The sequence below is a fragment of the Agrilus planipennis genome, unplaced genomic scaffold (assembly GCF_000699045.2).
Source record: "Agrilus planipennis isolate EAB-ADULT unplaced genomic scaffold, Apla_2.0 scaffold7, whole genome shotgun sequence".
NCBI classification, from domain to species: Eukaryota; Metazoa; Arthropoda; class Insecta; order Coleoptera; family Buprestidae; genus Agrilus; species Agrilus planipennis.
Genome location: NW_020439340.1, coordinates 1,169,901 through 1,185,840, shown reverse-complemented (window position 1 = coordinate 1,185,840; position 15,940 = coordinate 1,169,901). Strand labels below are relative to the sequence as shown.

The 15,940-nt window shown below is 37.7% G+C and overlaps 1 protein-coding gene across 6 annotated transcripts in view; it reads right to left on the bottom strand.

The window, feature by feature from the left end:
• Nucleotides 1–15,940, bottom strand: part of LOC108734212 (serine/threonine-protein kinase tousled-like 2) — a 48,505-nt gene that overhangs the window by 27,059 nt on the left and 5,506 nt on the right. Inside the window, exons 1-2 of one of the 6 annotated variants that reach the window (XM_018465665.1) lie at nt 9,603–9,939; nt 2,934–3,022 (exon numbers count right to left, since the gene is read on the bottom strand). The exons of 1 other annotated variant lie outside the window; for it this stretch is intronic. In XM_018465665.1, coding sequence (XP_018321167.1) covers nt 2,934–3,022; nt 9,603–9,627 — 114 coding nt within the window. In that variant the 5' untranslated portion in view covers nt 9,628–9,939. Of the gene's footprint in view, nt 1–2,933; nt 3,023–3,903; nt 4,890–9,602; nt 9,940–15,940 lie in introns of those variants that run through there. 4 more of the 6 variants (XM_018465663.2, XM_018465660.2, XM_018465664.1 and 1 more) reach the window with 4 other exon arrangements.

Sequence of the window (15,940 nt, the reverse complement as noted above, 5' to 3'; positions counted from 1 at the left end):
TTCTACACATCTAGTTACCTACAAATTATTTATTTGATAAGACCACTTGTACCTCTAATCAATATTTACCCTAAAAATAAAACTATCAATTGTTTTCCAGTATCTACCTGTAATATTAATCAACAGTCAATATCATAAAAACTCAAAAATTTTAAAAATTTTACAAAAAACCCCAATAACGTCTATATTACTTGAACGTGGTTGGTTTGTCTTTTGATAAGTTAACATGGCTTTAACAATAATAATTAACTTTATGTGTGCATGAAAAGGAGAAAGTGGAAATTATGTCGAGAATTTTTTTTTTAAATTCTATATACATATATTTTTTATAATCTACATAACAAAAAAAAATTCGTGTAAAATTTATAAAAAGAGTGATGTATTTACTAAATGTTTTTGCAAGCGAATATTTCAATACATGAATAATAATATAACAGACAAGATATCAACCAACAAAATTGACGTCACCGCATTTTTACCCAACGTGATCCTCTGAAATACTTTCCAACAATAATGTCCCACATTTGCGCCGATACAACTAAATTTCATATGAAATACGTAACATTAATAGCTAACAAAATTCCTTGCTTCTAACAATTTTGTTTACGATTGTACCTAAAACTCTTAATTAATAAGATTATGTCAAATAATTAACAATAAATAAGGTCGCCGATTGTAAATTAAAATAGTAATCAATTTAATATTTTAAAGTATTAGAATTTTTTTTCGTTTAATTTCGTATAATCAAGTTTAAATTTCGCGCGAGACGTGTATTATAGAAACAATGACGCCCGCCGCCTACTACCGATTATTTTATAACATAATAACAGGTTGTGGCTACGCAACGGCCGATAGGATTTTACCGACGGCGATGACTGTCAGAACAAACTCTTGCTGTGCGGGTTAACTCCGCTTGTAACGATGCCTCGACAATAACAATTCAACGCTCTCGCGATTCCGAGTACGCTAAATGCTTACAGGTCGCCCGACAGCGGGTAGACGAGAACCAGCAAACATGGCAAAAAATTACTAACAGTCATCACGACACCTGACTACGTTTTATTGATGTTTGAGATAACGCATCAACCCAAGAAGTTTCTAGGCGTGGTGGACAGTCTTTCTTGGGAGTACATCCTGTACAATTTATTTTAAGAAACTTCATCTTCAACTTTTAATTTTCAAGTTTTTGTAAAAAATGACTATATTTAAATTTTAAACAACTATTTCTATTTAAGTAATTAATAAATTTATAAAATAAACAATTTGAGATCAAAATAACTTTGGGTTTCATGCGCCATGTTCGCTACAAGCCGTGCGTAATTTTTGACCGTATTTGCAAGTAACGGTCCCACAGTACGATGGCGTAATCCCGAAAGATTACCCGCTCCGTTTATAGCCGTTATCATCGCATCGTGCGCCGACAGCGGCCGCTCGAGCAGCCAGCCAATCCGTCCTTTTCCCACTACTACAATGTTCCATATGTATTTACTATTACCGCTCCACTCGGCCGTCAAACTCGAGCCACTATACAGAAACGAGACCGCCACGCCATCGCATACCGATCCGCCACCGCTGTCGTGTTTCGGGCCCGTTCTTCGATGTCGTTTCTCGTTCCGCACTCACACCACACGGATATCCGCACTCGGGCGACGCATCGGGCGGTTCCGACCGTCGTTCGGTAGTGTAGTAGTGGTAGGAACGACATTCATTGAGAAAAGAAAGCGGCGGCGAGCCGCGGCCGTTGTACGATGAAATTCCCACGGTTACGGACGAAATGCACTCGCGCTGAACTTTGTTTCTCACGCAGCATGATCTGTATAACTCGAGAGTTAATCATGATCTATGAGTCAAAGGAGGTGAAACAGAAAAGTGGTAATTTCATTAAAAAATACATTGAGGTATCATGAGTTTGAGATTTAGTGATGCCGAATTAAATAGAACGAATAAAAAATTATATTTTTGTACCTTTAAGCATTTTATAATTCCTCAGCGATCGTAAAATTTAAAATTAGGCGCTTGTTAAAACGCAAAATATTTTCATATTACTTAGAATTAAATAAATGAAAAGAATGAGAAAATAGGCCAGTCTACTAACGACACCTCTCGGATAAGTTACAGATTATACATACATTTTTTTTTCACCACGCAGAAAAATGTGTAAGTCTGTTTCCGTTTCCGCGTTCGTCCTGGCCCTCGATGCCTCCCTTTACCGCCCCCTAAAACCAGCCGCACTTTCGCAAAGGATTTATTACTGATGGTGAACTCGACCTGACCCCGGAGCATCCCGCTGTCTATTTCCATTCCGCTGTTTTATCTATCTACCTTTTGCACAGCAGCAAAGTGCGACCCGTGTTCACTTTACCTCTTCCTCTAACTCCCGTCCACTTTTTCTTCTTTAAAACACGAAACGGCGGGAATAAAAAGAAGTGGAAAAAAGCTAACACGGACCCGCGATCAATACTTAACTTCTTCGACATTTGATTGCAAGACCGTTCGTGATTTTCCGCATGTTTATTAGATATATTTTTAGGATTTTGTGTAGGCAATGTACAAAAAAAAAATGGTAAACAGAAACCCTTGTAGTAATAATGTTATCTGTGTCGCAGCACTTCAGACATAGTTTTGGAACGTTCCTATTTTCGGGTACAATCTATTTCAGGTTTCAAAGGCACCATTGCCCGCCCTTATCGTTGAGAATATTTTTTATTTTGAATTTATCAGAACCCTTACAGTCTAAAACAGATTCATGACTTATTTTTATATAGAATTATTGTACCTAATACTTTTTGTATAGTTGCAGGATGTGGACCGGATCGAAAAGTGACGCCAAGTAAAGAAACGCCGGAAGAAGAAAATTCCGAAAGTCGTCCGTTTTTTACTTTTTTTTACGAAGAAAGCAACAAACTACTAATGTGATCAAGTCACCCACTCACCCGCGCTCCCAGAAAACGGGCCTCGAGCAGTTCCTGTTTTCGAGGGTCGAGAGCCGCCTGGAAGTGCTCCATCTTCACGCCAGCACATCCTGCAACAACGAACCGAAATGTCAAATATTTTACTATTTTATAATACCATCCGCAAAAAGAACGACCAAAAGTTAGTAAAAAAAAATCGTATCCGAAAGAAATAATAAAATAAAAATACCTACTACTACATTGTACAAAAACCGAAAAATAAAGTGGTTAAAATGAATTTCACACGCATTAAGATTCTCTTATTCGCGCATTTTTTTGTTTCTATTTCGGTACGATGTTGCTAAAAGTGAAAACGTACATATTAGGATTTTAATCCCTTCGTTTATTTTAAATTAAAATATCTAACCATACTCAATCATGAACAAAGTTCTCACTTTAGTTTAGGAAATCCTTGATATTATTCGGACTATTCTTCAAACAACCCGATAAAAATAATAATTGAGTTACAACATGAGGATTATAAAACGAGTGCAGACAAGTCCGGAAACGATCAACAGGGCCATCTTTTAATAGTTTTAGTAAGTAATATCGTAGCTGACAAACAAATGCGAACGATAGAGATGAGAATACAAAAGTGCTACCGAGTTCCGTCAAAATGGCTGGCGCCCCGCCGGAAGTGGCTAGAAAATGACGTCAGGATATCTCTCTACTAGCGTTCCGTGTCAACATTGATCGAGGGGTGCGAGGGAGGAGAAGTCCAACACCCTCACCCGTCCACCCCCAATTACACGAGCGTCACATGAAATCTATCCTGAATAAAAAAAATACCTTACACCGAACAAATGTTCATCAATTGCTATCATTGTTGACAGATATTTTGTTACAAATATTCTGTGTGGAACATGGAGATTTGAACTTGAAACGTTTTCCGCCCTACAAAGTTCGTTCCCTGTGGTTTTGTATCTCCTTTATCGTCTCAGGGTCTACTTACTTCCTGGCTGGATGGTGGTAGAACTTTCGTACCATCGTTGTAGCAAAGGCAGCGGCAGTGGCATCGGCATCGGCAACGCAAGATCAATAATAAGGAGAGGAGAGCGCAAATTGCCGTTTGTGAAGATGTACTCCACTACAATTCCAGTTTCCTCAGGAAAGTGCTCTCTAATAAATCAATAACTGACGAAAGTTCCAGAACGACGTGGACCAACATGTCCCCTTTAAAATCACGCGAACACTGCTTGCTTGCTATGTAGTCAGCTCGAAAATGGGTTGGGCGAATGCCGTATTTCAAATCGATTTTTATCGCAGTTTATTACGTGTTTTAAAACAAAACCTGACGAAAATTTTCATTTACTAATACCGTCATCTTTGTCATTTCTAACAAGTTGAAACTATATCGATATTACTCCCACATCTCAAAGACAATTCTTTCTAAAACTTTAGTCCAGTTTTCTCAGTCGTCATCAATTTTGAATTATATCTCTTTCTTCCCTCATATTTACTAGTTTTTATTGTATAAAAGATATTCAGATTAACAGTAAGTATCAACACTATAAATCCGTGTATGCTTTTTTCTTTCAATGGAATCAGGTGTTCAGTTTTTTTCAGTTTGGCAACGTGGTATTTTTATCTGTTCGGTACGCAAATTTTCCCACTCTTCCTACGAAAGACGAAGAGCGATAACGAAAACTACACGAAAATAAACAAGGAAAGAGTTGTCAAAAGAAAATTTTACACATACAAGGTACGTAGGTAAGTACCTACAATTATTATTTCTGCGGCGATTGTACTCGTACACGAAATTCCTAATTACCGTTGCATGATAGGGAAAATGTTACGAAATGAAACTGTTGTTTCATTAAAATTTACCTTTTAATTAGAGATTGCGCATTAAAATATGTGTAAAAACGTTAAAAAATACAGGTATGGTCGAGTTGGCCTAATTTCCGCGACATCTACAGCATTACATGGGTAATACCTACAGCGAAATGATAAAAATAGGTAATGAAAACATTTACGTCAGGTAAACAGTTTAAAGCAGTTCTTTTTTATTGCATGACCTAAAACATTAACAAAATCAACAACAATACTGGTACGCATTGGTATTGCTAACTAACAAAAGTGGATACTTTCTTTTAGTAAAAGCAATGTAAATAATTTAGATTGTCATGACCATTTTTAAGCAAATGCGTCACGCTAATGTAGCAATTACACAAATTGTACGGTTGCGATAACAAGAATCGTGCGGGCGAGAGTTATGAACGAAACGTATCATAAACGAACGTCCACCTCCCAACACAGGCAGCGTTCGACTAACGACGAGAATTGCGATCCGGAGAGTCGTTAAAGAGGCAGGCGGACTCGACGATCGTCGATACGATACGAATACAACGCCGGCACTAAAGCGAACTGACGAACAAACGGCGGTGTGGTGCAAGGTCAGGTGCGAGAGTGCGAACGAAACCTCGCGCGGTCACCGTCTCCGTCACGCCGGCAGCGGACAAGTGGATCGATTTCATCGCGACTCGCGGCCGGCACGTACGGCGGGATATTCTCTCTGTTTTGCCTCCGAAAGACCGGAGAGAGGAACATCATCTTCTGCTATTGTTTGTTCCGTTGGTTCTTATTCGCTCGTGCTAAGTCCATAAAAATTTCAAATGCTAATGATGATGTGACGAGGCGTCGTCGAAATATATTTTTCTAATCTGTTAATGTCGTGTTTCTTCTTAACATAAGAATATAGGTATTTTTAAAATCACTAAAATGGAATATTAGTTAAAGTCAACATGACAAATATTTTACAAATGGGTCATTACAGAATAGTAACACACAAACCATGTGGAAACGTATGAAATTTACTTATACAGTTCTTACTTTCTATTGACGTAAAGTCATCTACAGAAATAATAACAAAACAAAATTACACTGTTTATGTTTTAAGGGGGTACACCTAAAATGTGCGTACGTGTGAGTATAAATACATTGGAGGCATCTCACACACCTATTCAGTATCTATCTATCACGTACATGACTATATGTATATATGTAGGTATGGAGAGACGTATTTCCTGCATTTGCGGGTGGCTAGAAGCAATCGGTCCGGGTGTAATTTAGGCTTGCGCTTGGCGCTGCTTGCTTTTGATATTGGCTTTTGCTAAACCATGGCAAACCGAGATGGATTTTTAGGTCACGTAATTCGACGTACCATGTTGCCAAACTTTATTCAACTACCCGACAGACACAAAGGGCAAAAACATACAAATATCTTGCGATACGCAACGGGTGACAATTTTCTATTCTTTCCTTCGACAAATAGACGTTTTCCGCCATACTCAGATACAATAGATGGTACATTACTAAGTCCTTGTTATAATAAGGATTTTATAGGTAGGTACTACAGAGTAAACCTATTCAATATGTCTACAGTTCAATGATAGTGTTTAGAAATACATAACAAATTTTTGGTTTATATTTCTGACTAAAATCTGAGTTGAAATTCGCAATATCTAATAATACGTAACAAATAGGGATCATCGTTCTGCTGATAACTTTTCTAAGGTTTTTCTGTCTAGAAACTGTTTCGTCTTTTGGTACAAAGGCATTATTATATATGTACATACATACATACATGTGCACAGATCTCTCGACAACCGTAGAAATCAATACTTTACCAAGCCAACTTTGTCCGCATTAAAATTGTACGTTTTAGCACTCACCGAAAGTAAATAGGAACGTTTATGTATCTTGCTAACTATGTATTTGAAATAAAAGTATATATTCGAAATACACAACCACAATTAACCACAACACTTTCAGTTAACGCGGACACGCATTTCGCTAAATTTGGTATATGCCTACCAGAACATTTATATTATTTGGAAACAGTCGGAATTCTAATAATTTATACGTCATCATCTGTGCCTCTTTACTCCTGTTTTTGCTTCTAGGATATCTTTAACTATCCTTTTACTTCTCAGAAGTTATCCAACTATTTGCTTATGCTTGAAAGTGTGCTTTCAGTTCTTTTAGGGCTACAAAACATTGTAGGTTGAAACCATTTGAGGAGTTGGGTCTTGGTATACAAGTTGTTTTCTAAAAGTGCTCAGTAATTTGTAACTAAAAAGACCTCAAGTCCTTTGATTTGATTTCTATTTAATTNACACCTTTCGATATTGCATCACCAATGAAATCATCAATAACTATAATAATACAATGGACGGATACAATACAATTGCCTCGGAAACAAATTATACATATAATAAATCTACAAAAATTGTCACAAAATGAGGTTTTTCCATTTTATATACTGCCAATTCATTTTAATATGGAATCGGAGATTGAAGGGTCAAATCGGTTTAAATAAGGGCGTTGACCTTGCAGGTTTTTTAATGAGGGCTTTGCCCATATAAAAGTCAAGTGTATCTACGCTCACTTTTTACCACAATTATCCATTATTCTCGATTCATGTTTGTGATAGAAGATAGGCTCTGGTCTCCCACTGATATTAAGTTAATACTTATAAGAAGGTTGTGCGGGGGTAAAGGTGGGTGGTGGTGCGGATCTTTCCTCAACCCATTGGTTTGTCGTGACAGGATGGAGAATGTTCCAGAATAAATTTTGTGATAGATGTATGAACGTGGCGGATTTATCTGAAAAATTCCAGTTGACTAAATTTTTGTAGAAAATTCTGGAATGTTTCAGTATCTTCTAGCTGGTTCCTATACAACAGTAATCATGCAGCATCGAAAAAGACACAAGTTTCATTTTTTTTTTTCTTGACGTGCCCTCGTAGCCATTAAATGACCCGCAAAAGCGGCACGTAAAGCGCATCGTATGCGAAAGCTCGTCGCCATCGTAGTAGGTGGCGCGCGCCAACAATCTCACTGAACGACGCTTAACAAATTACCCTGATAGAGAGCAGCTAGAAGCAGGCAGCTGCTGCTACTTCTCTTCTTGTTGTCATACATACATACATGATACACACACACACACGCAGACACGAAACGGCGTCTCCGTCCGCCGTTCTTGCTGAGTAGAGAGCAGAGAGCGTCGCGGCGGTTGCGCTCGAGGCATCATCGCGCCGCGCCGCTGTGTGGTGCCGATGTCATCGCTCGCTATGCATGTAGCGGCCCTTCTCCGTGTTGAGAAAACAAAGTTAACTGTGCGTAATCGACAATGGCCCAGTTAGAGGGGAATTTTGAGGAATTAGGACCGAAAACTCCTGGGGCCAATGTAAACTCAAAGGGAGGCTGCTGGCTCACACCGTATTTATAACACTAACTTTTTAGCCTACATTTACGCGTTATCTTCATTTCTACTCGATCGACTTCGGATTTCAAAAACTTGTAATCGCCACCATGATATCGACAATATTGCACATTCGTTTTCAACACATACTTGTCCTTTTTGTTTACTTTTGAAATCTTTTTACAAGATTTTTTACTGTCTATCTTGACGCACAAAGGGATATGCATAAGATCCTTATGGTTACGGTATGAGAAGACAACACTTACGAAGTCTTGTTTTAATGTGTTTCCTTTTATCTGGAAATATCATATTCACTTCGTGATCCTAGTAATTTGTATACTACCCAGTATTTCTTATTACCTGCAAACGAGAATTGTAGTACCTGCTGTCACCCGATAATCGAAAATACCTATTTAAGGTGTTTCAAAATTTCAACAAGAATTCTCCGATCAAGTATAACAATACGAGATGGAAGTAGACATGTGTACACTACTTTTAGAGTTTCAGTCGGAGTCTCGGATGCTGTAGAAAGGAATTTTACCGTGCTCTTGTAGAAGAATAATAAGATAGGGTCGAGAGATTTTCTCGGCGTGTATGTTGCAGGTTGGTTGCAACGTCGCAGGTAATAGGCGGCGTTGTCCGGTCCGGGGCACGTTTACACATTTTAAAAACGATTAACTATTACTTCACCATCGTACCTACACAACACACACACACACACATATATAGATACATCTATACAGTATCTATATACGTATGCATACACCTCTACGAGTATGGTTGAAAGTGGAAACAGGTTAGGCTAGTTGTTCTTAAAAATCCAATTGGACTGCCGAGTTGTTCCCGTAAACACGTGCATTTTTATGAGATCTTGTGCCTCTCTGCCTACCCATGTAATTCCTACGCCGCAAGAGAGAAAAATAACGTGCTTTCTGTGCCTTATACGACAACATCGTGAATTACACTAAGCGACCGTTTTAGTTCGTTCGTTCGTTCGTACGAAGGTTGGCAGGCATCGGTGCTCGGTGGTTTCAACCCGACAAGTTCACCGAACCGAAATATAATGTAGGTACAACAGAGAAAATCGAACAGACTTACTTAATTTACTGTCATTTGAAAAATATTTATTATTATTCGCAAAGTGGTACACAAATATTGTCTCTCAGACGGAACGAAAAGAGACACTGGCTCATTCTGGTCTTAGAGGCTAGAATGAACAGGATAATAAAATACGTACGTATCGATAAATTTTCGAATATTTCGACTAAATGGCAATTGGTCGTAAATTAATTTGAAAATCTGGATCCCTTGATCCATGAGGAATACAAAATGATAAATCATTAAAATGAAATTCTAAACTTAAAGTACATTTGTTTCGGCATATACGTATTGTTGTAATAAAATAATAAAGGAATTGTAACAGGTGCATTCTGCACTGTTCCTTACCAATACGAGGTTCAAACACAGCCATGGCATTCTATGACGAACAACAACAACAAGAATGACAATGACAACGTTTTACAATATAACGTTGACGTCGTCGCGTACCGGCACACAACAATGCGAACCGAACTTCTCATTACCCGCTAATAAATGGCACGGGGGATAATGCGGCGCGTCGTCCGTCACATGCGATCAACAGCGATATTTACCCGCCGCGCCGCACACGCACTCTACTACGAACGGAACGGTTTTCAACAAGAAAGAAGAAGAGCGGCCACAGCGTTAAACAACGTCGTAGTGTCCGGCCGTTAGTTCTTCGACCACTAATAGGCGCCATCCGATCGTCCCGGCCATCCGCGGAAATCCACGCGTAACATCATCGCATCAACCGAGCGAGAGCGGGTAAATACGCCGGCTGCCGCGGACGCGGACGAGAAAAACGAGATAGACAGAGAATAACAAACAGCGGGAGTCACTAGCGATAGCGCTGCCACGAGAACGGACAATTCTGCGTGCTTGAATAAGTAGGAAGAAGAGACTGCGAGGCCACTGGGACAACACCTCTCTTCCTCAACGACCGAGCTCTCTCTGTTATTACTACTGAGGGGCTTTCTCGCGAAATACGAAGAAGAGAACAGACGAGCGAACGTACACGCGAATTTTACACTTTACGTTTTGTCATTGCCGCCACTTTCTGCGTTATCATCCATTTAATATTGAGTCCTGATTCTCGTACTTTACTTAAAATCTTAGTATATCTCCCTACATTTAGATCAAAATGAAACCCTTACTGTCATGTTATGAAACTGTTATAAGTAAAAATATTTTCAAGCGTAAATCAAGTCATCAATATGGGACGATACTTACGATAGGGTTTTTAATAAAGTAAATTATTGTCGCTGTATACCTTTTTGGATCTCTCTACTTTAAAGGAAGTGAAAACTAAAGGACAATAAGACCCTTTTTATCATTTTGTAACATGCATCATTACGGGGGGTACAATTATTAGAGGGAGTAGTATGTTTCGGTAGGGAATGGTTCACGAATGGGCTCATGAGATGTTCGGATTTCCAGATGGGCACAAAACCATGGGCAAATACGGTATAAAGCAAAGCAAGAAGAAGAGACAATTTCGAAGCGATCTTTCGCGACAAGCCGAGGGCATTTTTCAGAAACCGTTCGCGTTCGTTGGTTTTGTGACCAGAAGGGCGTATGTTGGTAGAATCCATTAACAGATCGGGTCAATAAGACGCTGCGGGAAGCAGTGGTAGCAGCGGCTTTGGCAGTGGCGGCGGCGGCAAGGGGTGCACGCGGAGGAGGAGGACGCGCGGCTGAGGACCGGGGGGTCGACGGGCGGACGGGAGTCGCGGGGTTGGCGCGGTCGAGGACACATTGCTATACATGCACCTGGAAATCGATCAAATTCTCTCTACACCACCACGAGAGAGCCGAGAGATACGCAGATCGCAAAACCAGGCACGACGACGGCGACGACGACATCGGCTTCAGCAACTCTCTCTCTGCTGTTGCTAGGGCATTGTGGGAATTGAATTTTTCTACACACACTCACACGTGTGCATGTACATGTATGGATGTACACACACACTCATGCATACACGAATCACCGCCACAAATAAGTACATAAGAATGTACCTACCCATATGTATGTATTTATGTATGAACATATTCGTATGTACCTGCGAATGTATGTATGAAGGTTTAGTTGAAGTCGATAAGTTAACACCCAGTTCAACAGTATGACGATTTTGTCCATGTCCTTATTTGGACACTCTCGAATATGGATAGATACTTCCAACTTTTATTCGTTTATTATTTTCATAAAGTAACACGCAGTTGAGTTAGAAGATCGACTAAACTACAACCAAATCTAATACATCAAGACTGAAGATCGTTCAGAAACATTACACCAAAAACAACCGTCTGTAATGACTTTGAGGTATTTTTGATTTTAATAAAGAATGCCTATTTTATTTAAATTTACTTATGTTTATTCGAATAGGTATGCATTTTATTTTCAAGTTCTGCACAGGTGTTTTTTGTTTTCTGTTAGCGATATTCACAAGAATTACCTATACAAGAGACTCGACTACCTGTTAATTTTATAAATTTAGTTGAGAACTTTTGTTATGTAAATTACAGGGCACTTAAACCTTTTTTATACGATATCCAGGTATCAAGAATATTTTTATGCAGTTTTTATTTCACAGTCAAATTACGAAGGCTTAGGTACATTAGAGTAAATTTTTAACGAAATATACCTATAAACTCTAAATTCCCAGAATTCTACTGATTTTACACAGAGAATTTACCTGCATTTTTTCTGTTGTGCTAATTTGTCTTATAAAAACTCCTTTTTTGTTTTTTTAAGTACCTATAGTTCTGTTCTTATTTAAAAAGGAAAAGAGGAAATGCCTTTTCTTATAAAACTTTTTTTTTATACGAACAGGTCTAACCAGGTAACGATAAAACAAAAAAAGGTACGTAAGTTGACGAGAATACGTTCGGGGTTTACAATCTGTCGACCCCTTTTTGGTTTAGCTTCTGCGACGTAGTTAGGTACAATTCATCGCGGGTAATCGATTCAAGACCGACTGATTCTCTCAAGCCTGCCAATATAACGCCATTCGAATTTTCAACGAGCCGGGAGAGGAGATGTATTCAGGTTCATCTCGGATAGCAGGCAGCCGATGGACGCGTCGTTTCTCTCACTAACCCACGTATAGGCAACGTTTTGAACGGATTTAGGCAACCAGTGGCACAAAAGATTTTTGAAAGCGAATAAAAACATTTGAACGTATAATAACGTATTGCAACAACAAAACAAAAGCGAAACCGATTGATTTCGCAAAATTAGAAATTATTGCCCAGGAAATTTAACTTTCTTAAAAATGTTTAAAGCTTATCGTATAATACAGCTTTAAACTGGGCGATTTCAGAATACATTTCCTACATAAAGTATTTCTTAAATATGTTACCTACAACCTCTTATTCCGAGTTGCATTTGTTACTTTGTAACAATCAACGGGGAATGCAATTGTTTTCGAAATTGTTTAAACTTGTAACGTTATAACACACTAAGCATCCATCAAACGAAAGTTTAAGTTTGTTACGGATACTTTAATATCCGTTATTGTGTTTTTTGTGCCAGTTAATAAGTCGAGAGGCATCACATCACTGGAAATCGTACATAATCATAATAATCTGTTGCTAAGTGAGTTTCCATTGTAACAATACACACACTAGAGAGGTAGGTAACATGCCGCTTGCTATAAATAGATAGGACATAAACAAACACACACGTGCACGAATACGTTATACTTGTACGTTTGTAGGTATGTATAATATGTACATATACATAAGAGTGCGACATTTGTTTTTGTGTAATCAGAATTTCTGAAGCATTCGATGCCATCTAGTAGGCGTGAGCGAAACAATTACCCTCCACAACACGCTGTCGCGAAACCTGTCGACCGTGCCGATTGCCAAATTAAGAAGCTGATCGCACTTTATGCAAAAATTATTATACATATACAGGGTGTTTCATTATTTTTTTTTATTTACATTTAAAGCGGACCAAAAATGCATTCAGCTTCGACAATACTTAACATTAACCAGCACAAGTTAGAAAATCTTTTTAAAGAGACGAAAATTAATTAGTTAATGATTATTTACTTCTAATCTAATCTTGAATAATTCCACAGGACTAAAGCGATATAAATTTATTAGTTCTTTAAAATGAATCTAACTTTTCCGATTTTGGTTTTACAAAATTGTAATACATATAAATGTATGTAAAATTAAATTCTCTACAAAATTGTTCCGAAAATCAACTGGATGAAGATCACGCGTTTTGAGATATCGGCCTTGAAAATTAAAGGGACTAAAGGGAAAGTGATTTAATTTAAAAGAAATCAGAATATGAAAATTATTTTGAAAACTTCGACATGTTAATTAGGCGATCAAAAACATCTTTAAATATTTCGAATGACATTTAAATTTAGCTGCCTGTGACTCCTGTTATTTATAGATGCGGTTTCGCCCGTGTGTAAAAAGACATTAAAATATAACCAAATGATACATGTGGTGTGTACTACACACTAACACTGTTTACATAGAAACAAACTCAGACAGCTACATATATGAATGTCTGCCGGACGCCATATTTTCTCGAAAGATAAAAAGAAATACCTTAGGCGACAATTGCTTTTCGGATAATTAGTAATCAACATATCACAAATACGTATTCGAGATGATGAAAAAAGAAAAGGAAAATTCAATTAGACCCACAGCAATAGTTAATAATGAATAACTAATAACTTGACTACATAGAAAAATGCTCTTAAACAATCTTTAACAGAACAATTGAAGAGAAACATTTGCGAAACGATTTTCTTTGTTCTTTTAACTACAAAGCGTCGTTCATGGATAATACGATTAATAAATATTTCATAAAGCTATCGATCTTCTTAAATACTTCCAAGTTTTTAACGTTTAAATGCACGCAGAGGTAAAAACATTAAGTTAACCTTCAACTTTTACATGTGCAAAGAAAATAAACGAAGAAGAAAAATATTGCCATTTACCTAATTCCTTATAAACCAAATAAAAAAAAAAAAAACGGAGAAAAGTTGAAGCTTCCACAAATTAACATAAAGAATGTTGCAGAAAATCGACAGGTAACCAATTGAAGAACGAAGATACGCAAAAAGTCGCAAGTTTGGACACCTAATTCTAGTTTCCATATCTTTCCCTAAAATTGTAATCCAAACCAGCAAAGGGCGCAAGGTTTATTTATTGTGAAACCAAATCGAAGTTTCGCACTCTCACATGAGGTTTCCTCGGGCTATTAACGAAGAAACCAATCCAATCGTATGTGATTATCGTAAAAAAAAAATGGCAAAGAAAGTTGGCGGTTTGCACTGATCCTATATGTCCTAACTTCATCGGAAGGAATTGAGTAGAGTTCAGGATCGATCCTTGTGCCGTTGTAAGCCACCTGTTGCTGACCCGCATAACCAATGGCGGAATTCCGCGATATCATCTCTCTTTTCAGTGTAGATTTCCCCCTTACGGGTTTCTTCGTATTTTCTCCGACACCGTAAAACGAGTATAACTAAAGGCTTCGACAATTGCGGGTTTCACGGCAGGTTTCTTTTACTCCGTTTCGCACACATTTTCGTTTTTCCGCGGCACATTTTTACGAAAATTGGCTGGTTCTACGTTTCAAAGGGTTAAAAAGGTAATTAATTTTTTTGAATCTTCAAAGAGACAACGATAGGTAGGTAGGTAGGTATCCTACTTTTTGGGAATTATCAATCTAAAAATGTATTCTTTTATAATTTTGAACACAGCGAGCAAAAACTTCAAAACTGATCAATATTGTAAACGTATATATATGTTTATAATTGTGTCAGTAAATTCTTCCAATTCCTGGCAACGTCGTACGCACAGCAGGTCCGATTGACGAATACGAACGCCTATTTAAGGTACATGACAACATCTGTGTGTGCGTATTTGAACATGTTTTTCTACAACGACATGGCTGAGCAGCAAACTAATGTAACTATATAATCCACTTATATTAATGAGAATGTGTTCTCGCTCTTGAACGATAGAGATCGCTACCAAGAAATCCTGACACGTCAATCACTCGAACGAAAAAAATTAGGATTCCAAATATACAGGGTGGCCGACGAAAAGTTACCAAACAATTTTAAAGAAAGATTACGATCATCCGATGGAAGGAATTCACTATAATAATGGGTACTATCGACACCTCCTTAAAAATTTTCGTAGATGAAGACTTTTCATTAACAGAACATTAAAAAGAAAAGTAAAAACCGCGTCTGATTAAAATCAAAGCACAGTAGTGTTTTACATAATACATCATCTTAAATTTTAATGGATCCAACGAAAAAAAATTCAATATAAAATTGAAACGAAAACCCAATATTGATGATTTGTCATTTTACGATTTATCTTTAATACAATTATTAAAGAACGAAGGTCACAGCAGTAACATCTAGAGTTGAGCACTGACACAACAACGGGGTATAAAAATAACTTAAAGTGGCGTTTTGTTATCGATTTTCCTAATTAACTTCGAAAGCGAGGCAACATTACGAAGGATTTTACCAGAAAAAATTCACATCTTTGCATTACCGTAAAATCTTTCTGTTAGGTATGAAATAAATTATAGAGTATGTACTATCGAAAATGTTCGTAGCTCTTGATGGGATATAGGAACGTTAGAAAATACGTTGGGACAATAGAAACGGAATTTGACCTGAACATTTGCAATCGAACATGCAATTTACATT